Here is a 23,810-nt window from a genome sequence, read left to right on the forward strand (position 1 = left end):
GTGTAGTGGGAGGGAACTACTAATCTGGCACCGCGGCCAGAGGGGACATCTATTGCGGTGGCACTCGCTGTTGTCATTCATTACTGTGCTGGCGATTGTGCTGTTGTTCTGTGTTGACTGACGTGGCTTTGTACATTAAACAAGCATTACGTTACCTCCGTTTATTCCTCTTTCCTCCGGGCACTACAATGGCTTATTATTCCATAATTAAGCCTATAGGCTACTGTTCATTCGTAGGCGCACACAAGACTTGTTATGGAATATTAATGCAGTCTATTTCCACCGATTAGCTTTAGTTCTTATTTATTTATCCACTGTCATTTCAGTGTTGGTGTATAGGCTATATAGTGTATTTCAATATAAGTTTAATTGATTAATGATATATTCGAAGGAATGCAGGTTTATAGCTATATCAACCCCCTCCAATGTACAGTGAATGACCAAGTATGGTTTTGTCAATATTCCAATGTACAGTTTTGCTTGTACAGTGTAAGTCTACCACCCCTCCTACCCAACCTCCTCCAACAGTTTCTACGTCAAATGTACTCTTTTCTGGACTCTTTTTGTATCACAAACAGTACTGTATTTGCAAATCTGGTATGTCATAAATGTATAGATGTAGCAGTACTGTCTATCTGTGTCGTGTGTGTCATATATGTTACGATTAATTGAAAATGGGGGACCCTGATGTAAACAAGACGAAATTATTTCTCTGGTCTGCATCCCCTTATGTAATTGAGCTGTACTGTACCCATTCTGCAATCTGTTAATAAAGTTTTCAATCAATCAAACAAAGGTCTGTCCCATTGTATACCAATCAATGGGATACATTGCATGTTGACCTGCATTCTTTCAAATGTATATAATTAATCATTAAAACATGTGTAACAAATAAGAAATACAAATTCCACAGAAGGCATTAAATAATTATTATTTTCAATAATTTCACAATAATTGCATAATTGTGTTTGAATATCTGAGTAATTAAAGTAATTATACATTTGTCCAAAAAAGCTGGTTCAGATATGGTTAAGCAGCTGCCCTGTGATCAGATGAATCCATATTATTTATTTTTCCGACATCAAATGTGTAATTTCTTATCGTACAAATATTGTCATATTTATTTTAATTATGATTAAGTAATTAATTCCAAGGAGGCCTGTAGCGTTGACGTGAAGGAATCACTATGAGAACACAGTCTGTCAAGTTATAATGAAATTTTAAATTAGTCAATCAATCATGAGATTTGATCGTGGCTGAGAGCAGATTTAAGAGTGCTCCTCAGCACTCTTAAATCTGCTCTCAGCCACGATCACATCTGATCTCAGGAAAATTTGGGGACTCCCACTCCCAGCCCTAATATGTCTTAAATGGGCCGAAATCTGGCTAAGACGAAATTTTTTGTCGTAACTTCGTTCGGGAATGAGACCCAGTGTCACTAACTCACTCACTCAACCAGTAACTCACTAACTCACTGATAGTTCTCCAATGTGTCCTTGCTTTGTTTTTTTGTGAAACATTTATTAATCAGAATATCAGGCCTTAAAAAGTCTTAAAGATTTCTTTATATGATTTTGATAGGTCTTAAAAATGTATTGTATTAGGAAGTTACTTCTATGTTGCGATAACGTCTCTGTATCTCATTTAAATGTGTTTGCGTCCAGGCTGAAAACTAAGCAGCATGTAATAGCCTATCAGTTGCCCCCAACAATTCATATGGAATCACTTCTTCCATAGTAATTTTCATAGTAATACTTTTTTGCCAGTATAGGCTGTGAAATCGGTATTCAATTATATTCAAAGAGGTCTCAAAAAGGTGTAACTTGTTGAAACCGGCAGGAACCCTGTGTTATATTCATCAAGGTACCATCACAACTATTCAAGCCGGAGCCACGAGACAAAAAACAGAATGCCGAGCGGGGCCGTGGGACAACACTGTTCCGGCTGAGAGCCACGTGGTCAGTTACGAGGGCTCAGACCCTCGCAGGCACACTGACCGGCTTGTTCTCACGCTCACCACTGCTGCACAAATACAGAGGAAGCACTGCTATACAGTCATTATCAGTAGTCGAGAAGAAACATTTAGTGTGAATATGAAATGTTATTGAGTGGTATGTCATCATGTATCATTGGAACATCTGAAACTGCACTTGAAATACATGCAAATAAAAGCAGGAGAGGAGCGGCAGTGACGACGCCACTACGTCAACATCGACAAGTGCTTTCTGTCTTCTTTACATTCTTCAACTTCTGACAGACTTTGACGACTTTCAACCCGTTTCATGCTTCTCGCGGCCTGTGCGGTCTTCGCGGTGCAGATGGTGCTTGGTCAGGTTGTTTCATGGTTATTGGGGTCACAGCGGCTCGAAATATCGCCGTTGATCAGTGGTTGAAAGGAGCTAAGTATTTTTATTTATTTTTTTACTTAAGTACATTTTCAAGCTACTTGTACTTTACGTGAGTATTTTCATTTTAGGGAACTTTACTCCACTACATTTCAAAGGAAATGTTGTACTTTTTACTCCACTACATTCATCTGAACCCATCAGCTATTAGTTACTGTACTTAGAAGAAAATGTTTTTGCATGGCAAATATTTATGAAGATTATATAAATTACTTTCACATTTGAAGCCTGCAAACGTCAAGAGGACGTAATCTGAGCAGCATAACTGGATCACATACCGCTTTAACAAAACCTATAGAGGTCAATGGATCGAGGATTGAATGCTCCCAAGGACTGGAATTCACAAACGTCATGTAGAATGCATACTTTTACTTTAGATACTTAACACTAGCACAGCCGACAAAGGGTCAAATGACCCCTAGGCATTTTCAATAAATGTATCCTCGTCACTCGGTCGAGCTCCAGCTCTGTCACTCAATGACATTTCCTAAAAGTACCCGTTTTATCTGGCACGGTTTCTGAACATTCAAAATGACTTCAGGAAAATGTAATTAGAACGTTATTCCACATATGGGCCGTTGGAACAGACGAAAGTCACAGCACATTGCGAGCGTCTAGCACAGGGGTGGCCAACCCGTGGCTCGCGAGCCGCATGTGGCTCTTTGCCCGTCAATGTGTGGCTCTTCCATCCAAAAAATAAATCCCTTTTTGAATATCTTTTTTTCTTTTATGTCACTCAAACCTACATTTCATTGTGGTAAACCTCATATTTTTATATTCAGAGGTAATTATATAGTTTACACTGTTTATTTTTCTCATATAAGCTGTCGGGTCATCTGACCCGTTCCTGGCGGGAATTAGTGGCATTACTGTAACATGGCTGTGCTAGTGTTAAGTGCATTCAATAGCGAATAGTTCTCTGAACGGAGGACTTTTACCAGAGTACTTGACTTTTAGTAAAGGAACTGTGTACTTTTCCCACCACTGCCGTCGATGGACAGTAGACCGCACAGACCGCAATAGAAGTATAAAACGTGTATAAATAGAAGTATAAAGACCTTTTTAAGAAGGTGACGTCAGTTCTACCCAGCAACCAGAAACAAACGCAGGACAGATTTCGGGTCCTCAGCCATAGTTGAAGAAACACTGTATCCAAGATGTTAAAACCAGAGTTAAAAACACCTAAATCATGAATGAAGAGGTAAGAAAATAAAAGTCTCACAAAATCTACATACACTCATTGTACAATATTGCACTTAAAACACAATTATATACAAGACGTATTTTACAATGCAGCACACTGGTAGAGTAACCATGACAAATGTAAAATGAATAGACCCCATTATTCATAAAGAATGTTGGTAGCATGTTAAGGTGCTACCAGAATGTTCTGGCTAGCTCTTAACTCGAGAGCCGATGCTATCCCGTCGTTGAAGCGGCCTTTAGAGTAGACAACAACACTTCAAACCACATGATATTGAGCTACACCCACAAGGACACTACCTCTGTCTAAGTTTGGAATCACAAAGTGGTGTTGATAAAACTGTGGAAATGGCCCACAAAAATTATTACATGCATTGCAAACCTCTTTCCCCCCCAACCGACACTGTGGCACTTGCCTGGATCCAGACCCATGAATCGCTATGTTTTCTCTTGGCCCGTTAACTACTATGTAGTTTTGGGAAGAAACATTTACCTCTAGAATAATTAATTACAGATGATTATAACTGGGTTCTAATCTCAATACAAATGTAAAAAGTATATCTTTTTAAACAAAGTGAATCAACATTAACGTTTTGCTTAAAACAGTCTCTGGGATTACATTTTCTTGTTGCGACACTTTGGTTATTCAGTACAATAGACATTTCATACACTATTTTGACTTTTCCGAAGTACACATTTGTTAGAAAATAGCAAATAGTGCAACCAAGCAGTTTGATGGCACTGGCCAGGGTCTCCTCTGGAGAAGCACCCACAGGTTACCAGGAATTTGTTTTAGTGTGCTCACACTGACGAGTCATCCATTTGTGGGCTGGACACCGTTAGCCTGTGTTAACATGGTACCTGCAAGAGTGATTGGACAGGAAAGATCGATGAGACTTGAGGGTTGAAATGTGATTGGCCAGGAAAGATCGATGAGACTTGAGGGTTGAAATGTGATTGGTCTAAGGGACAATCCAATCGCTGATGGATTTCTTTAAAAAGCTCTAAGTTTGATGTCAAAAGACCGGCTGTGTCAAACACGTCAGAGATTCACAAAGTGTGGCACTTGACTATCGAAATAATGCAATACAATTTTCTTCTCTGAATGTTTACAAATGCAGTCTCTGTAAGTTACCAATTGACCAAGATTGAACGTAGATAGAAAACATATTTTGTGTCAGTATTTCTGTCCCTTCCCTCTGTGATGTTTACAGTTTTTTATCATTGTCTTCAATATGAGCTCATAGAAAGCTAATATAATGATTTCATTTTTTTTTGTTTACGTAATGTATTTTCTGAATCAAGTGGAGGCCTCTCATAGGCCAGTTTGGGTCTCTTGCCTCTGCTTTGGCACTGATCTCTTGTTGTTATTTTAAACATGCTAAATAGGTTTCACTCTCTCCTCTCTTATCTCCCCACCTACGGTGTAGACTAAATCTAAATCCTATCCAGCAACATCACATGGGGTACCTAATAAAATCAATCAAATGGGAGTCATTGGAAAAAAGTTTGCCATAAAAAATAAAATGTTGACCACTGCCATAAACTTGAAACTGGTCGGCTGCTTAATGCTTAATGAGCTAAAACAAACATGTAAACAAGTGAATCAGGGGCTCCTAGATCCAGGCAACTCTAACACACAGTAGAATATTTCATGCTTTTCATCATGTCAGGGACATGTGACTATACAATCCACTCCAACATCCCTAAAATATACCTTCACACGTGTGAATGGTAATTTCATTCCAAAAGTCTTTCTGCTTTATGTACACATACTGTATAACCATAGCTAATCATAAATAAAACAACAAACATAGGATACCCACTATCGCATTCTGTTGTACATCAAGAGAGGATTCTGTTGACCCATTGGCACACACTCTTTGACAAGTACAGTAACACCAGTTGCTTCCTCTCTGTTGCCCCTGTTGAATCTCACTGTGGTTACCGGTACATTACAGATTTAAATTTAAAACTGGTAGTCAGTAATCAGTTTTAAACTGGTAGTCAGAAATCAGTTTTAAACTGGTAGTCAGTAATCAATTTTAAACTGGTAGTCAGAAATCAGTTTTAAACTGGTAGTCAGTAATCAGTTTTAAACTGGTAGTCAGAAATCAGTTTTAAACTGGTAGTCAGAAATCAGTTTTAAACTGGTAGTCAGAAATCAGTTTTAAACTGGTAGTCAGAAATCAGTTTTAAACTGGTAGTCAGAAATCAGTTTTAAACTGGTAGTCAGTTTTAAACTGGTAGTCAGAAATCAGTTTTAAACTGGTAGTCAGTTTTAAACTGGTAGTCAGAAATCAGTTTTAAACTGGTAGTCAGTTTTAAACTGGTAGTCAGAAATCAGTTTTAAACTGGTAGTCAGAAATCAGTTTTAAACTGGTAGTCAGAAATCAGTTTTAAACTGGTAGTCAGTAATCCGTAACAGGTTACATTTAAACTGGTAGTGAGAACATGTTACATTTAAACTGGCAGTCAGTAATCAGTAACAGGCTGCATTCTGAAAGGAACCTGGCAGATTGGTTTAGCTGCAGACATAGGTCCATATCTGGGGGCATATCTGGGGACATAGGTACCGGTTGGGGCATAGCTGGGGACATATGTCCATGTTGGGACACAGCTGGGGACATATGTTGAGGTTGGGACATAGCTGAGGACATAGGTCCCGGTTGAGACAAGGAACATCCCAATGTACATTAAAATGAACCCCTGAGACTAAGGACCATACTGTATAACCTGCAGGTGAACAACATTTTCAAAGTGAACGATCTGAAGTTAGTAATACCATAGAGGTTTCAGATGATGTGTCACATTCATCCTCCAACGTTATAACTGCAGATACACGGCCGTCCAGAACTGACTCATTATGGTTCTTCGCCTCAACAGTTCAAAGGTCAACTCATATTCTTGAACACCTGTCCATGTTCAAGGTCGGAAATTAACACCAACAGTATGCTGGTAAATTAGAATATTATCTAATGGTGCATTTGCCTATTTTACCAGCCACTTTGGAAGTTTCTCAATCCTTTTGTCTGGAAAATGGTTTCAGGTGATTTTAGGAAAATACCAGCCCCTGTGGAACAAAATATTTAGTTGCCTGATTAGTGACATTGTGTGTCCAAATCAGATGTGCCGTTATCTGTTAAGTGTCTTCAAGCTGAAATGGGTCCAGTTTACTGGGTGCAGTTTACATTATCCAGTTGGGGCATGGTGTATTGGGTGTATTTGGTACAGTATATTGGGTTTGTTGCGTCTATTGCGTTTATTGGGTGTACTGGGATGATTTCTACACTTCTGCTGAGACTTCTGACCAGAGCTTGACATTTATGCCTGAACCCGATGGGACCTAACTGGATCAAACTGGGTCGGGTCAGTCTAAATTGATCACTTAATTGCTCAGGTTTGGTTTGGGCTTGGGTTAAAAAATATTGAAAAAACACTGTTATTAGAAAATTATCAGTAGAAAAATATTAGGAATTTCTGGCTTTACTGGGTTTGGGCTCACAACAAGCTATTTACCCTCTTGGAATCTGTTCAGGTTTGAGGGGTTAAGGTCGGGGCCAGGATCAAGTCAAGCTCTACTCCCAACCATCCAGCTTCTGTCCAGTCTTCACTGCTCCGAGGTCCCGCCATGTCAACCCATGGCCACTAGGTGGTGTCCGTCTCCTCCAAACAGGACTCGCAGCACCTCTGTTTGTATGTCTCCACGGGACAAAGCTTCAATCTCTTCACCACGCCACAGTACTGTGTCGTGTCCTTGCATTCACCTGCATGACAGAAACAGAACACAGCTGTCAAATGTTCCACTGAACGGTTAGGAATGCTTTTTTTTATTCTCTCTCCATTCTGTATGGAAGGTAAGGTTTATGTGTGTGTGCGTGTGCATGTGCGTGTGCGTTGTGTGTGTGCCGCTGGCATGTGCGTGCGTGTGTGCGTGCGTGTGTGTGTGTGTGGGGGGGGGGGGGGGGGGGGGGGGAGAAAGACTCAGGAGCATAACTGTCAATATGAATGTATATCTGGGTTCTTATAAAAACACATCATACCACCAGCAAGCTGCCAGTAATCGTCCTGTTAGGACCGTGTGTTCTGGCTGTTTTCTCCACTATCAAACATGTCAGACTTCAACTGTTGTATTATAACCTACTGCAGTAGTTTTCAGGCACCAATAATATGGGTATTAATGACGTAGTGGTAACGACTTTAACAGAGACGGGTCTGATTTACTACCGGGCCAAGGTCACTCCAGACACACATCAACTTGATTCATTTTTACATGCACCTCTATGATCGAACATTTAAGAAGATTACTTTTATTGTCGATGTACACAAGGCAATTGAAATGTGTCTTTTTGCATATCCCTTCTACTGTAGTTGCACACATACACACAGTCCTCATATCCCTCCTAGTTACACACACACACAGTCCTCATATCCCTCCTAGTTACACACACACACAGTTGCCCCACACATGCATTTCATCAGAGAGGTCAGAGTGCAGGGTCACCTGCTGTGCAGCACCACTGGAGTGGTTTTGGGGTTCAGTGCCTTGCTAATGCCAGGATGACCTTTACGGTTACTGGCCGGCCTCTTTACCTCTCTAGGCCATCTTGCCTCCCTCCTGACATCCTGACATGTCACTAACTCACTCACCGGTAATTCACTCATGGTTTAGCCGCTCTGCCCCTAGTGATGACTCAGAGGAAATGCACTTTGCATCTATGACACATTTGTTTCTTCTTTTTCATTATTTATTTTTTACTTGACTCATGTCTGTCCAAATGTGCACATGCATGCACGCACACACGAAGACACACCAAGCATGTATGAACGCACACGTGAAAATGAACTGAAGTTAAACTATAGTATTCCTGTTTGTTTAGTTTTTTCATGCACCAATTACTATAGAAATACTTTTTAACATTAAAGAAAAATGTATGTTAACCATAATGACTACACGCTAATCCCTAACCATTAACCATAAGGACTACACGCTAAACCCTAACCCTTAACCATAAGGACTACATGCTAATTCCTAACCATAACAACTACATGCTAATCCCTAACCCTTAACCAAACCATAACATTTCACCCTAAAATAGCTCCATATGTGACGGGCCAATGTCCCCGCAACGGCAAGAAGAATCTAGACAAGAATCATCACTTGTGGAGACATTCGGTCCCCACAACAGTAGGAAAACAAGGGGACACACACACAGGGACATACTTCCGCAGGTGTTGCTGCTGCAGTGTTGCCAGGTGGTGGGGCGTTTGATCCAGGAGCAGGTCTGGTCCGATAGGGTCCTGCCGCTCCGCCGCTGGGCGCAGTCCACCCGCCGGGACTGGAAGCCGCTGCCGCAGGCCACAGAGCATGCACGCCATGGACCGGCGCGCCACTGCACCTCACACAGCTCAGAGGAACAGTTACGCACCGACAGGGGTCTGAGGAAGAGAGAGAGGAACACAGATGGTTTGATCTGCTGAGATGTCGCTCTCTTTCTTTCCACAAACCGATATCTGTATTTCTCCAGGGACGGTTTGCTGAGCCCACATCTTAACGTAACATAACATGAGACCGTGGCTCACAACCTTTTCCACGTCAAAGACCCTCATTTGATGAGAGGGACCCCAGAGTACTGAAGCTGTCTGCTGTGGGGTCCGTGGACCCCAAGTTGAGAACCACTGAGATCAGCACTAAGAGAGAACCTAATGCCCAGAGGGTTAGAGCTAGTTCCCTGAGGGTTAGGGTTAGAGCTAGTTCCCTGAGGGTTAGGGTTAGTTCCCTGAGGGCTGGGATTAGGGTTAGGGTTAGTTCCCTGAGGGTCAGGGTTAGAGCTACTGTAGTTCCCTGAGGGCTTGGTTTGGGTTAGTTCCCTGAGGGCTGGGATTAGGGTTAGTTCCCCCGATGGTTAGGATTAATTCCCTAAGGGTTGGGGTTAGTTCCCTGTACTGCAGATCTGCAGATCAAAAAAAAATGTAAACACAAGATACTTGTGCCCTAATGATGAGGATAAGCACACAATGAAGAACCCGGTTTAGAGTAAGATGTGGGTGCATGTGTGAGGAAATGGTTCAAATGTGAGCAGCACTCAATGAAGAACCCGGTTTAGAGTAATGGATGTGGGTGCATGTGTGAGGAAATGGTTCAAATGTGAGCTCCAGATATTGATAATGCCGATGCTACATAGCCTACCACATGGCCCCTAATGGCCACCATAACCCAACATGTAGATAGATAGGCAGCGAGAGCCAGCATGTCACCGGGGTTATCAAGTAAGCACCTCCCTCTGCTGGTGTTTAGAACAATAGAACAATATAACAATTCCTGAAAAACAATATCACACATGAAACGGCAACAACAGAGAAGAAAAGGAATAATCGTATCCTTTGTTAACATTATTTCTCCTCAACCAAATCCACTGACTCCCTTTCAATGCTTCTTCTGACAACTCATTTACCGCTTTTCTCAAAATCCGCCCAGAAACCCCAACTCTCCCAATAATTATGAAGTGAATCGTGCTATAAACCCTCTACTGTACATCCTACTTCCACCAGACAAACCCTAGCTTTCCATTCTCGCTGTTCAGTTTCAGCTGCCAAATCTGCATATCTAAGCTTTTTCCTTTCATAAGCCTCCTCCACTGAATCCTCCCAAGGCACGGTCAATTCTATAAAGTAAACTACGAGACCATACTACTAGGTCAGGCCTCGTGGAATAACAGGTTTTCCTCCCAAATCTTACAGGCATCTCACAATCATTAGCTTCATTTAGGTGGCCTGCCTAAAAACCTACCTCTACTTTTATTTTCCTCCTGAGCATATTGAATGGCTGCACCCTCCATCCGATTACATCCTGAATTCACCTGTACTCTTCTACTTTCAATTCCTTCCGCTAAGCTTTTCAAAAACGTGTATGTATACCGGCCTTGAGAAAGACTAGTCTTACAGCCTGACATAATATACTGTATGTATGTACCTGTAAGTTGCCGTCTCTGAACACAGTGGACACGACAGGTCTCCATCTACGCACTGTTTTAAATGATGTGGTGATGGCACAGAACTACTAGCTGGGGCGCCAGTGGCTCAGGAGGTAGAGCAGTCGTCTGGTAATCCAGAGGTTCCCAGTTCGATTCCCACTTAACCCCTAATTGCTCACGATGTGCAGGTTGGCACCTTGCATGGTTGCCTCTGCCATCGGTGTGTGAATGTGTGAGTGAATGGGTAAAATGTGAGGAACAAATTGTAAAGCGCTTTGGATAAAAGTGCTATATAAATGCAGCCATTTACCATTTACAATTTAGTAGCCACTACTACTAGGTTACTACTGCTTCACAATAAATGTGTGTGTGTGTGTGTGTGTGTGTGTGTGTGTGTGTGTGTGTGTGTGTGTGTGTGTGTACAGTACCTGCTCCTGAGGTCACAGTCTTGGTGTGAAGAGCCGTTAGCATGTCTACAGATGACGGACCTCTTCTGCACAGTGTTGATGGAGCCGGAACACCTACCTGAGCACTGCAATACACACACACACACACGCACGCACGCACGCACGCACGCACGCACGCACACACACACACACACACACACAAAAATTGCAGTTTGGTGTTTTATAGCTGGATCTTGTAAACAAGTCACAGTGAAACAGCAATATACTTTTCCAGTGTTTTACCTGCTCTAAATTAGGCATTCTTTTTCAAAAGTGGTTACCCGTGGTTTTAGGCAGCCATGTTGGAAGAAATAGAACTACATATACAAACATTCCGCGCAAGACCTCTGTTGGTAGAAAATCCTCAACACAATCCATGCTGTTCCTCATACTAGCTCCCATCCGTACAAGCTTACCACGACTCACTGAAATCTACTCCACAGTGCACACAAAGTACACGATATTTCAGTCCGCTTTTTATTTGAATTTTTTTAAATCTTTTCCCCCCTTCTTTTTCCGTTTTTCTCCCATCCCAATGTTAGTCGTTATGCCAATTCCCAATCGCCCTTCCTGGTCCGCACTCTACCCTCTACCGTCGGTCTGGGAGGGCGGAGACTGCTTCCTCCGACACATATGTAGCCAGCCCACCACTTCTTTTCACCTGGCAGCGCGGACTCTCACTGGGAGAGTGTAACGTGTGGAAGGTCACACTACCTCTCCCAGATCCTTCCCTTGCTGTGCAGGCGCCCCGACCGAACTGTAGGAATCGCTGTTTACAACGACCAGGACCCGCTAACACTGCCAATTGTGTCAGTATGGGCGATCGGCCAAGCCGGAGGCACCACAGCCGGATTCGATCCCACTGGCTCTGTGGTGGTAGACAGACGCTTAGTCCGCTGCACTACCCGGCCGCCCTCAGTCAGCTTTTGTACAGATTGTGCAGACAGCAGCTTGACCCCATTGACTCTGCATTGGTTTGTGGCCAACTAGCCGGAGCTAGCATGAGGAACAGCATGGATCATGCTGAGAAAGGACTACACCCATCAACACCATCATCGGTGAGTAAGCAATAGTACATGTAGGGCTAGGGTTGCAAAAATATGAACTATCCCTTTAATAAAATCAATCTACTTGAGCAAACTACCTTCTAAGGAGAACTGATGTTGCCTTTTTTTTGAGTGCATGTCATGACATTAGGACCCGTGGAATCTATGCAAAGCCCAGTGTAGTATTTAACAAATGCCTGGTTGTCAAGTCAGAAGAAAATCAATGAAGTCTTGAAAAGCTGACCTCTGTTTAGAGTAGTGACATAATGCATCCATCTACTACAACACTGTTGTGTTGTACATCTGTCCTCTGGTCCTACCAGCTGCCCTGACATAGATGTACGAGTATATCCCAGTGTTCCTCTAACTAGGGATGCACCAATATGAACATTTTGACCGATACAACAACTGATAATACATTTTCTTTTATGGCCGACAACCGATATTTACACATATCGATATGACGTGGTCTGTATAAAAAAAGTTTAATTTATATATACTGGAAGTAATTCAACATGAAAAGTACAGACTAGTCAGACAATAAATATCTATTATATTCTGATCTATTCTGTTCAATTATATTATATTCTGTTACATTCTTCTCTATTCTGTTCAGTTCTACTTTATTATGTTCTATCCTACTCAGTTCTATTACATTCTGTTCCACTCTATTGAAGTGCTTTAACAAGCTACCTTTCCCCAGGGACTGGCCACCCAGAGAGGACAATTATTGAAGGTGCACTCCTGCCTGTCCACAGGCTGTGTGTTCCTCCCGCAGGCAGATGGCGCTAGCGTTCTTATGTTTCCCCCTGCCTGCAGCTGCTGACACACCACCTGCCTCTGCTTCCAGCCGCTCCCGCAGGTAACAGAACACTTGGACCACACGGACACCACCCAGCTGTAGGATGATAAGAAACCACAACACATACAGTAGGAGGGAGTGAATTCACATAGTTATAGGTTTTTAGGCAGGTATGAGTCAAGACACCTAAATGGAGCTAATGCTTGTGAGATGCAGGTAGATTTGGGAGGAAAAGTTGTTGTTCCATGAGAGATAGTTAGCACTAGCTTGAGGCCTGACCTAATATTATGGTCTGCTAGTCATTCAGCGGATAGTTATGCAGGATATGCTGTACAGTGAGGATGGAAAAGCTAGGGTTTGTCCATTAGAAGTAGGATGCAGAGGATTTATAGCACGATTGACTTTATCATCATTGGGAGAGTTGGGGGTTTGCGGGCGATTTACAGTAGATAGATGGTAAACATGAAGTAGATCATTCATCTTTGATGACAGATGATGTCAAACTTTGACACTGACAATGTTGGCTTCAGTGGCAGAAAGAGTCGTGTTACAAGTTAAAATGTTTCAACTTTTATTTATTTGATTATTATTATTTATTATTATATAAAAAATATTTAAATGTACATACCGTACATGATAAAAATATAATATAAAATTAAACATACATACATTAGCACTATACTCAATACTCAGTTGTACTACTTTACTATTACATTTGCACTCTGGTTGGATGCCAAACTTATTTTCGTTGTACTGTACTGACTGTATGATCACAATACATTATTTTTATTTTTTTTCCATTTTCCTCCGATTTTCTCCCATCCCAATGTTAGTCGTATGCCAATTCCCAATCCCTTCCTGGTCGCTGCGCACTTACCCCCCACAGTTAGATCATCTGGGAGAGTGGAGGCTACCACGTGCTTCCTCCGACACACGTCCAGCCAATCACCGCTTCTTTTCACCTGGCAGCGCGGATTCTCATTGAGAGGGCGTAGCGTGTGGGAGGATCACACTATCCCCCTCAGGTCCTATCCGCGCTTAGCAGGCGCCCCGACCGAACTGTAGGAGTCGCTGTTTACAACGACCCGGACCCACCCCGCCAGCTTCTCCCACCCTCTAATACAGCCAATTGTATTAGTGTGAAACGGCCAGCCAAGCTGGAGCTCCGGGGTTGGTGACGAACGCAATCTCCGCTCGGCCACCTAACCGCCCCGATCACAATACATTTTAATCTAATCTAATCTAATCTAGTCTAATCTAATCTACATACACAACACTCCTGTACTTCCCCATGCTACCACAACCTACGACCCTACTACCACACTTCACACGTCCAACACATTGCATGAATTCTGCCCCCACGGCCCCACCCAGCTCTCCGGTTTTTGTGTCATGACTCTGTCTTGAGCAGCTGTGAAGCAGACATTTTGGTGGGGCTGACACAAGGGAAACCACACACAATGAAGTCTTTATATGTGTACATTATATTTTCCACATACACAGGGGGCACAGCGGAAATGGAGGATGACCTAAGACTCGTAGGATATCTTTAGAAAGACGAGGATTCCTACGGCAGTGGCTTCTGATCGCTCCACACACAAGCACACATGAACACACACATACACACACAACACAACATTCTGCACTCGCACACACACAAACGCACCACAGATCACATTAAACACACAAGAAAAGGACACTTTAAAGGAAGGAAAAGGACACTTTTAAGAAAATAACTTGTTGTGATTGTTGTATAGTATAGTTAGTAACAGCAAGTATAGCATAGGGACATAGAAGGAAACTGCTCATTGTATAGGTATGTACATAGGATCCAGTGCCTTTAAGCTATTTATTAACATGTCTATTTACCATGTCTATTCTAGTTATTTGTTTTATTATTATTACTATTACTATTGTTTTTATTGCACAATCGAAGCAGGCATGGCCAACCACATTTCACTGTATGCCACATTGCCCTGGTATGTATGTGATGAATAAAACTTGAATCTTGAATCTTGAATCCGAAAGGACTCATGGCATTGGATAGCACTTGTGTTGGGGATTATGACTATGTACTGAGACAGCTTCAGTCCCAGTGACTGGTTGTTCCTCAGGGGTCAGTGGAATCCATCTGTTACAGCGATACAAGCCTCGGTCACCCGTGATCTATATGGTTGGGCTGAATGGTGTCTTAGTGTCCGTCCATCAGCTGGAATAGTTTGGTGACTGAGGAGACCTTGGTTTCTACTGAATACACCATGGTTAGTACATCCAGCAGATGCTCCCTGTGTCCTTCCGCCAAGATAGAACCAGGACACAAAACCCACATTATGTTCTGCACTGTATGTGTGTAGTCGTGTATGTCATAAATGTCATGATATATATCTGTATATCTGTATGTCGTGTACTGTATGTCATAAATGTCATGATGAATTGAAAATGGGGGACCCTGATGTACATTTACATTTAGTCATTTAACAAGATGAAAGTATTTCTCTGGTCTGCATCCCCTTAACAATTCTGTGTATTGAGCCGTACTGTATTGTACCCATTCTGCAATCTGTTAATAAAGTTTTCAATCAATCAAGTATGTGTGTTTGTGTGTGTGCTAATGCATGCATGCATGCATGTGTGTTTATGTATGAACAATGTTTAGTGTGTTTCTTTGCCTACTGTATCATACCTGTCTGTCTGTATCTGTGTGTCTATCTGTGTATCTGTCTGTCTATCTGTGTGTCTGTCTGTCTATCTGCCTGCCTATCTCTCTTCAGTACAAATCTGTATATCACATAATGAAGGGAAGAAAGAGGGAGGAGGTTTCTGCATAGGCTCAGTGTGCTCCACAGCTCCACTGTTGATCCACTGAGGAAGAGCAGACTGCATCAGAGCTGGATGGATGGACATCATGTACTGGTGAGGGCTTGATGCATCAGACCGGCAATAGGCCAATCACACTGAATCTGGAATGCCACGCCTCTATCCATTTTGGTCGTGCCACACCCCTTTTGGGGGGAAGCAACTCTCACAGGAGATTGGACTCATTACAATGTCGCCAAAACCGAAAGTGAAACTTAACAAGGATGGGATATAAACGCTCAATGGTGGCCAATGTTGGAAAGCTATTGCTTGACTTCACACGATGCACCAACAAAATACACGTTTCAAACAATGTAAGATTTATGTTTTTATACAGGCCAAATACAATGACGGTCAATAGGAACAGTGTCTGTGTTTCCCACAAAAGTAGGTGCGACCGTGAAAAAAGTACCCGGATGTGCCAGTCTGGTGTTTGCCGTAACGAGGTGAAGGTTAAAAAAAAGAGGTTAAGTCTTGTTTAGGAAGAAATGTTTTTTATAATAATTTTTTATTTTCAAGACTACCCTGTTTTTACTTCAATTGAAGTTTCATGAGGTCTTTTATGGGTTAAGCGAGTTCCCGGCACCCATGAAACTCATTGAAAACCTGTGCATAATAAATAGGTTGGTTGTCAGTCACTCAAATTCCACTCCGACTCCTGCTAAACTAGACCTGCCTGGAGAGACATGATTCATTCATCCGATCCGTGCCAGTTCCAGGCGGTTTGAACTCTCCTCTCTCTCTCTCTTGTTTTACCATTCCCTCAGTGCTCCCATTCTAAACCACTGACGCTGATCACAGCTGACAGTTCTAAAAGCCTAAACAATCATGTAAAACTGTTTTATTCACATCAGCTGAAGTTTACAAGTATGGAAACCCTCCCGGCTCTACGGCAATAACTCAGCGGCGTAGCCTAAGGCTTCTGAGGTTGTGTGTGGTGGTCGGGACGGGAGAGGTTACACAGAGCTGACTCTTTGTGTGCAATGTGTAAAGTGCAGTTAATATTTTACTGTATCATTTTGAGTAATCCATTTATGCTGGACCTGTATAATATTGTGTTGAATCGCCACAATATTATTATACAGGTCCAGCATAAATGGATTGCCTGAAGCAACACATATTGTACAACCTAAGTCATCCTCTCAAACTATAAACATGGAGGAACACACACGATTTGTTTTATATGAGAAATAAATAAATAACCTTTTTTTTCTATTCATAAGTCTTTCTCGCTAAATACATTGCCATGCGTTTCAGTGCTAGCCTACATTAACATAGTAATTTAAAATCCGTTAAGACAACTGCATTATGACACCAGATGACTGATGTCCGGACTGATCCTCTGAGCTCCTCTCTAATCGAGCTTTCGCTGCTGCAGTGTTTAATTCCGAAAGAATCCTCTGCCATCGTTGTGCAACAAAACGTCACTGTCGCCTCTAGAGCCTCCTTTCTCTCTTTTCTCTCCTTCACGTGAAGTTAAATCTACTCTAGACGTGAACGTGAAACTTAAGCTACCCTGTACTGCAAAGTCCATTATAAAGTGTGAACATTATAAACACTTTTAAGTGTCTCAACCTGGGGGTCAGGACCACCCTCGGAGTGACAGTGGCTCAGGATGTAGAGAGCGGTTGTCTGGTAATCGGAACATTCCCAGTTCGATTCCCGCTCTTCCTGTCCTCGAGCAAGACACGTGACTTAACCCCTAACTTATCCCGATGAGCAGGTTGCCACCTTGCATGGTTGCCTCTGCCGTCAGTGTGTGAATGTGTGAGTGAACGGGTGAATGTGAGGCAAAAGTTGTAAAGTGCTTTGGATAAAAGCGCCATATAAATGCAGTCCATCCATTTAGGGGGTAAATAAGACAATTTTGTGGCGTTGCGAAAATATCTTTGGTATAGAAATTGAAGTCTAAATCCCACCTCCAATTGTCAATCTAGTTACTTAGCAAGAAAATGGAAAATAAGAGTCACTATTTGGTGTCAAATAATTAATTTTTTTTACGCTCGACTATGTTGGAGGCTTTTGGGGAACGACTGTGTGGGTCTCTCTGTATGTGTATACTGGCCTGCAGAAGTGAACTGCAGTAACTACGCAAACAGTGGAACTGGGAAAAAAAAGGCCAGTGATTTTGTAGTAATTGCAATTCTTTATACCCTTTTTTCTAAAACAGAGCAAGATTGAACTCTGAAACTGTCACAGGATAAAACGGATGAAGTTCAATATCACTCATAAGTACATTTTGACAGTACATGTGTCAAGTAGCAGTATACTTGCATACGTGTGCATGTAAACATACTGTATGTACCTTGGAGGGCAGTCCTGTCTGTTGCAGGCCATGGGAGCGGACATGGGGCGGGGCAGATGGTGGCACATTGTGGGCGGGACCTCTCTACCCTCCATGCTGACACACCTCATCCTCCGCAGACGTGTCCCTCTGACGCCGCACGACACGCTGCACGCCGTCCACTCTCCGAAACGCCACGCAAAATCTATAGGCATAATTCATCATCAGTCTCTCATTCAGTCAGTCAGGCAGTTGTTCATTCATTCATTCATTCAGTCGTTCATTCAGTCATTCATTCATCCAGTCAGTCAGACATTAATTAATTCTTTACTTAGGTTCATTCATTCAATCAATCTTTATTTAGACTCAAAATTACATTGAGGGGCATACTTTTACAAAGTACTGTACATAGAAGAGAAAAATAAATACTCAAAACACTCAAGAACAATTACAGGTGACTTGCTTGGCCTAGACCGATGATCTATGATGAGACCTATCTCCAGCCAGCGGCTCATATCTGTTCCTCAACTCCAGGATGGCCATCAGGCGCCACAACAGTGGACAGGGACCGCTGCCAGCAGCTGGAGAACTAACGGCAGCAGAACTCAAGAACTACTAGAACTCTTGAGCTCTCTATCTCCATCCTTCTCTCTCAACTCTTGAGCTCTATCTCTATCAAGTCTATTGAGCTCTATCTCTACCCTTCTATCTCTACCATTATTTCATTCTCTCAGACTAATATTCCACATCTTTTTCCCTCCCTCCATCCCTTCCTTGCTCTTCTCTCTCTCTCTCTCTCTCTCTCTCTCTCTCTCTCTCTCTCTCTCTCTCTCTCTCTCTCTCTCTCTCTCTCTCTCTCTCTCTCTCTCTCTCTATGCCTCACACATTACAAAACACTATCTTTCTCTCTCGTGCCCCCACCTCTCTCTATCCTCCTTCCCTATCTTCAGTCTCTTGCTTTATATCCTCTGACCATGTCCCAATTTATTCCCTCAAAAAAAGAAAACATAAACCAGAGGCTGGCAGCCATCATACAGAGAACATAGTGGACAGGGTCATTAGTCTTCAGTGATCTGCTTTAAGCTACGAGCCGCACAGCACATGACAGGTCATTTGAGGGGACGTGAAGTGATACATTTAGCTAATTGGAGGATGATTGATGGCTACCAGCCCCGTCCACAGCCCAGCGTGCGAGCCAATCACATTTGAAAGGACAGCGGTTGAGTCACGTGTCAGTGTTTTAGCCAATCATGTGCAGGAGAGAAAAGAGGGGGCGGGGGCTTGTTAAAATTAAACGGGTCTGGCTTGGCACAATAAAGTCCTTGGCCCTCATTCATCAACGTGTGCGTAGAACATGTTCTATTTCCACACGTAAGCACAGAATGTAGAATCAGTGTACGCACAGGAAAATCGGGATTCACCACACGTGCGTACGCAGGTTCTACGCACACCTGTCATGATGAATATGACTTTGATCCTACGTTTGAGCTTGTGCACTGTTTTAAGTATTTGCATACCAGAACCGCCCCGATTAACCATATACGGTAATGGTATACCCCCATGAAATGTGGAAAAATGGACTAAGCCGAGGGAAGCGTGTTATGAGAACGGTGATGTCGGATATGATATCTATTAACCATTGCTGCCTGGGCAGCGCAAACACTAATAAAGACTGCGCTGGAATATGACTGCCTTTTCCCGTGTTGTTTGATTAATACCCAGGGATTAAAGTTCTCCTCAATTTTATTCCAAATCGCGATGGATCTCCCGTCAATTTTCTACCTGCTGCATATGATTTCTAGAGGCATACTACAATCTATTTTGATGTCAGTATTGGGTAGCCTATATAAACAATAATACGAGAGCATATACAAGAACAATGAATCTCACTGCATGTATGATGTAGCCTGCCTTTCAATACATGAACTTGAATTCTATCATGTTTGTGTGCGGGACTCACAAGGCTGTTGTCACAATGGGTGGTACCGGTACAGTAATAATAACAGTCCACACAATATCATGATGGACCATGCCATAGCCTATGTTCTATTAGGACATGATCTGTGACGACAAATGTTCCAGAATGTTTGATTAAGATATCATACAGCATGCCTATGATCAACAAAAACGCGAACTTGAATCCCATCATATACATAGTCTGTCCACTATCTGGTGTCATTGCAATGCGTTTTCTATTCTTTCTTATGCAGTAAAAAGGGGGAAGAACACTATATCGTGGGTGTTCATATGACTCTGCTTACAGCTTCGAAACTCCACTTGTTTCGTTTAACGTAAAGCCTTTTAAATATAATCAAAACGTTCCCGTGTTTCTGCGGTCTGTGCGCAAAATAATAACGAGTTGAGCTTTATGATTTATGATGCATTGAAAATGGGGGACCCTGATGTAAACAAGACGAAAGTCTTTCTCTGGTCTGCATCCCCTTAACAATTGTATGTACTGAGTTGTACTGTACTGTACCCATTCTGCAATCTGTTAATAAACTTTTCAATCAATCAATCAATCAAGCTACGCGGAGCGCAGTCAGTCAGTAGCCTACACCCCGTATATTCCGATAACGCTATATAAACCATGCTGCATTCATTCTGAGAGAAAGATCTATTATTCCAAATGCTATTTATAGGGTTTTGACCATAATTACACTACTGTTGCTATTTTACAATGAACTATAATGAACTACGGTTCATACAGAACATGCCAGTGTTATTATGCACAGAAGCTCATTTCCTTGTTGTAATAATATATTCTACCACTGGGCGTCAGCTAAGTGTGGTCCGAGCTGTGCGTACACATAAGCACTAAGTCAAGTTCAAGTTGAAATTGATGAATCCCACTCTTTGCTTAGAAATGATCGTAGGCACAGGGTAAGCACAAATCTGTGCGTAAGACACGTTGATGAATGAGGGCCCTTGTGTTTTGAACCCAGGCTGTGTTATCTGTGCTAGCAGTGTGTATTTAGAGTTAGGTCTACAACAACAACACTTTCTCACTGTTTATAGACCTTTTCATAAGAATGCTGTTGTTGGGAACAGCTTGGTCCCCCATGTGTTTTTTGTCACCTTCTCTATTAGGAAACACAGGAAATGAACTTGGGCCAAAATAGAATGTTTATGAAAAGGTCTATAGCTCTGAATACTAAACGTATTGCACACACACTGGGACTAATGGCGTCACTGAAGCCTAGGAAATGCTTGCGGCACGCAGTTATCTGCTGTGGATGGTTAAACCTTTGGCAGGTTTAACAGGTCTGATGTGGATTAACATCTTGTTGTCTTGTGACACTGTTTTCTGTCCAAAGGTTCCCGGTTTGCTTGGAACCGGGGCGAGACATTAATGTCCAAAAATCCAAACTATCTTAACTGGTAAGATTCTGAACTGGTGAACATTGTTTTATATGTTGCTCACTGCTGTGCGACCCTGTTTGGTTAACAATGTTGCCTCACAGCAAGAAGGGCATGGGTTGCCAGGTACCCAGGTGGGTTATCTCCCGGGACTTTCTGTGTGGAGTTTGCACGTTCTCCCAGTGCTCGCAAGGGTCCCCCCCCAAAAGAGATAAACCCAATGAGAAAAAAAAACAGATCGTTAACACTGTCACATCCCTGACGAAGACGGACAGGAGCACTTGGATTGATCCCCAGGCACTGCCCCATACCTCAACCCATGTCTGCTCCTGGCTGCCCTTGGGGGAAGGTCGACGGGATGGCTCAAGCACAGAGAGCCATTTCATCGGTGACCTGATGCATGTGTGTGTGTTCCTGTGTGTCGCCCATGTGTGTATCCATCTGCATGACAAATAAAGACTTCTTATTCTCTTCTGGCATGGCAAGCTGAATTTCACTCAGAACAATAAGGGTATTGTACACTATTATATTAAATTATATTGTATTGTGTATTATATCGTATTACCGTGTTGTCCCAAATATAAGATACCGCAAATTACACAAGAACAAGTGGGGTCATCTTATACTCGCGCTCTAGAGACTTTTGGAGCATTTTGACTTTGGAGACATGTTTGGTATCAATGGATTCCTTCCAATCTCAAACTTCACATGATATCAGTGGCTGCATGCCAGCTTAAAAACCGAGCCCCTGCTAATCATTATGTTTTCGAAGACTTTGCGAGTTGCTTCAGTCAAATACGATGAATGACCAAAACAGTCAATGCATTATTGCAAGTTATACCGTACATGTTTAAGGTCACTATTAGGAGGATTTTCATCAAAATATATCATTGTAAATGCAATGTCCACCTTGGCAGGATTAGTGCAGAAACAGGTTTAGACTGTTGTAAAAAGTGTCTTACAAGAAGGATCCCCACAGAGATACATGTAGACCTTTGTGTTTACGCTTATTCCTGTCTCTCATTTATTCATTCCCTATTTGCAGATGGGGGCATGTTTTCTGATGTTTACAAAATAAGTCGCAAAGGGGAAATAGATCTATATAGATATTTTATAATCAGTCATGATTCAGTTGATATTTTGTACATACTACTGGATTATTGAGTGATTGTTTTTGCCGTTATCCTGCCAAGCTTTCGTGTGTAGGCTACTGGTGCCAGGTAAACACAATAACCTTACCTCCACTGTCTGCAGCAGGTCTCTCTGCTCTTGGAACAGCATTTTCTTTTGGAAAAGGTGCTTTGGTATAGGAATTCTTCTCTTGGAATTGCACTAGTCATCAGGGTAAATATTATCGCAACAGACCTGATGGTCTGCAAATCGAGTGTTTTCATCCATTAGTAGCATAACCAACCACACTTTCAGCGTGTCCCTATCCAACAAAGGTAGTCTATGAAAACTGTATGAAATGTGGCTTGACATTTCCTTGGTACAATTTGGATATGCGCAAACACGGACCATGGATTTAAATTTTTTAGATAACGTAATTCTTTCTGTACTCCCAACAAGACAACCTAATCTCTATGCTAATTGTATCTTATTTTACACTGCCTATCAAATTCATGTGTCGGTTATCACACTTTTTACTTCTTACTGATGACTATTTTTAAACTGAATCATTTTAAACTATTTTTCACACTTTTTACTGTAACCTTGGTATTTACATTTTTTACTGTTGTTGTATGTCCGTTCTATTTTATCATTTTTAAACTTAATCATTTTAAACTACTTTATTATTTGTATTACTGAATAGAGAGCCTATTAGGATGCTAGATCCTAATGTGAAACACTGTGATTTACCATACCCTGCTATGCTCACCCATGCCTGTATTTTTACTGTTGTGAAGCACTTTGAACTGCAACCTCTGTATGAAAAGTGCTATACAAATAAAGTTATTATTATTATTATTATTATTATTAATCTTCCTCTCCAACTCAATCAAGTTTCCACTGTACTCTTTCTGCAACAACTCATGCCTCACAGTATTTCAGAGCAAGACTTCTGTTTGAGTGAGACTGTAGGAAAAATAAATGATTGAGTATTTATTATAGACTTACATTATTATAACAGTATGCGCCTGTCAGTGGCAAATAAAACGCTTTTTTAGTGGACATACATTGACGTGAACGGTTTGCCCCGTGTGATTACATTGCAGCCTGTTTGGTGGCTGCTGGCTGAAGCGATTTCCCTCAATACTGGACCAATTACAAACATTGTTGTCCCTATTATTCATTTAGACCCAACATGGTATGGTCCAGGTTTTAAAATACTGGAATTCCCTTTAATATCCTCTATTTTCTATTGATATTCTGTGCAACCGTGTCGGAACCACAGAGGTTCTGCTTAAGACATTGTGGAAAGGAAGCCTTTCCA

The 23,810-nt window shown here is 42.0% G+C and overlaps 1 protein-coding gene across 1 annotated transcript in view; it reads right to left on the reverse strand.

The window, feature by feature from the left end:
- Window positions 1–7,206: 7,206 nt before the first annotated feature.
- adamtsl3 (ADAMTS-like 3) overlaps window positions 7,207–23,810 on the reverse strand; it is a gene marked incomplete at its 5' end in the record, with an annotated part of 671,346 nt that continues 654,742 nt past the window's right edge. Inside the window, 5 exons of the mRNA XM_084308274.1 lie at window positions 7,207–7,375; window positions 8,833–9,047; window positions 11,011–11,114; window positions 12,768–12,972; window positions 18,038–18,221. Of these exons, the coding sequence (XP_084164400.1) occupies window positions 7,257–7,375; window positions 8,833–9,047; window positions 11,011–11,114; window positions 12,768–12,972; window positions 18,038–18,221 (827 nt within the window). The 3' untranslated portion in view covers window positions 7,207–7,256. The remainder of the gene's footprint in view (window positions 7,376–8,832; window positions 9,048–11,010; window positions 11,115–12,767; window positions 12,973–18,037; window positions 18,222–23,810) is intronic.

This window comes from Notolepis coatsorum, assembly GCF_963971535.1.
Source record: "Notolepis coatsorum genome assembly, chromosome: 2".
NCBI classification, from domain to species: domain Eukaryota; kingdom Metazoa; phylum Chordata; class Actinopteri; order Aulopiformes; family Paralepididae; genus Notolepis; species Notolepis coatsorum.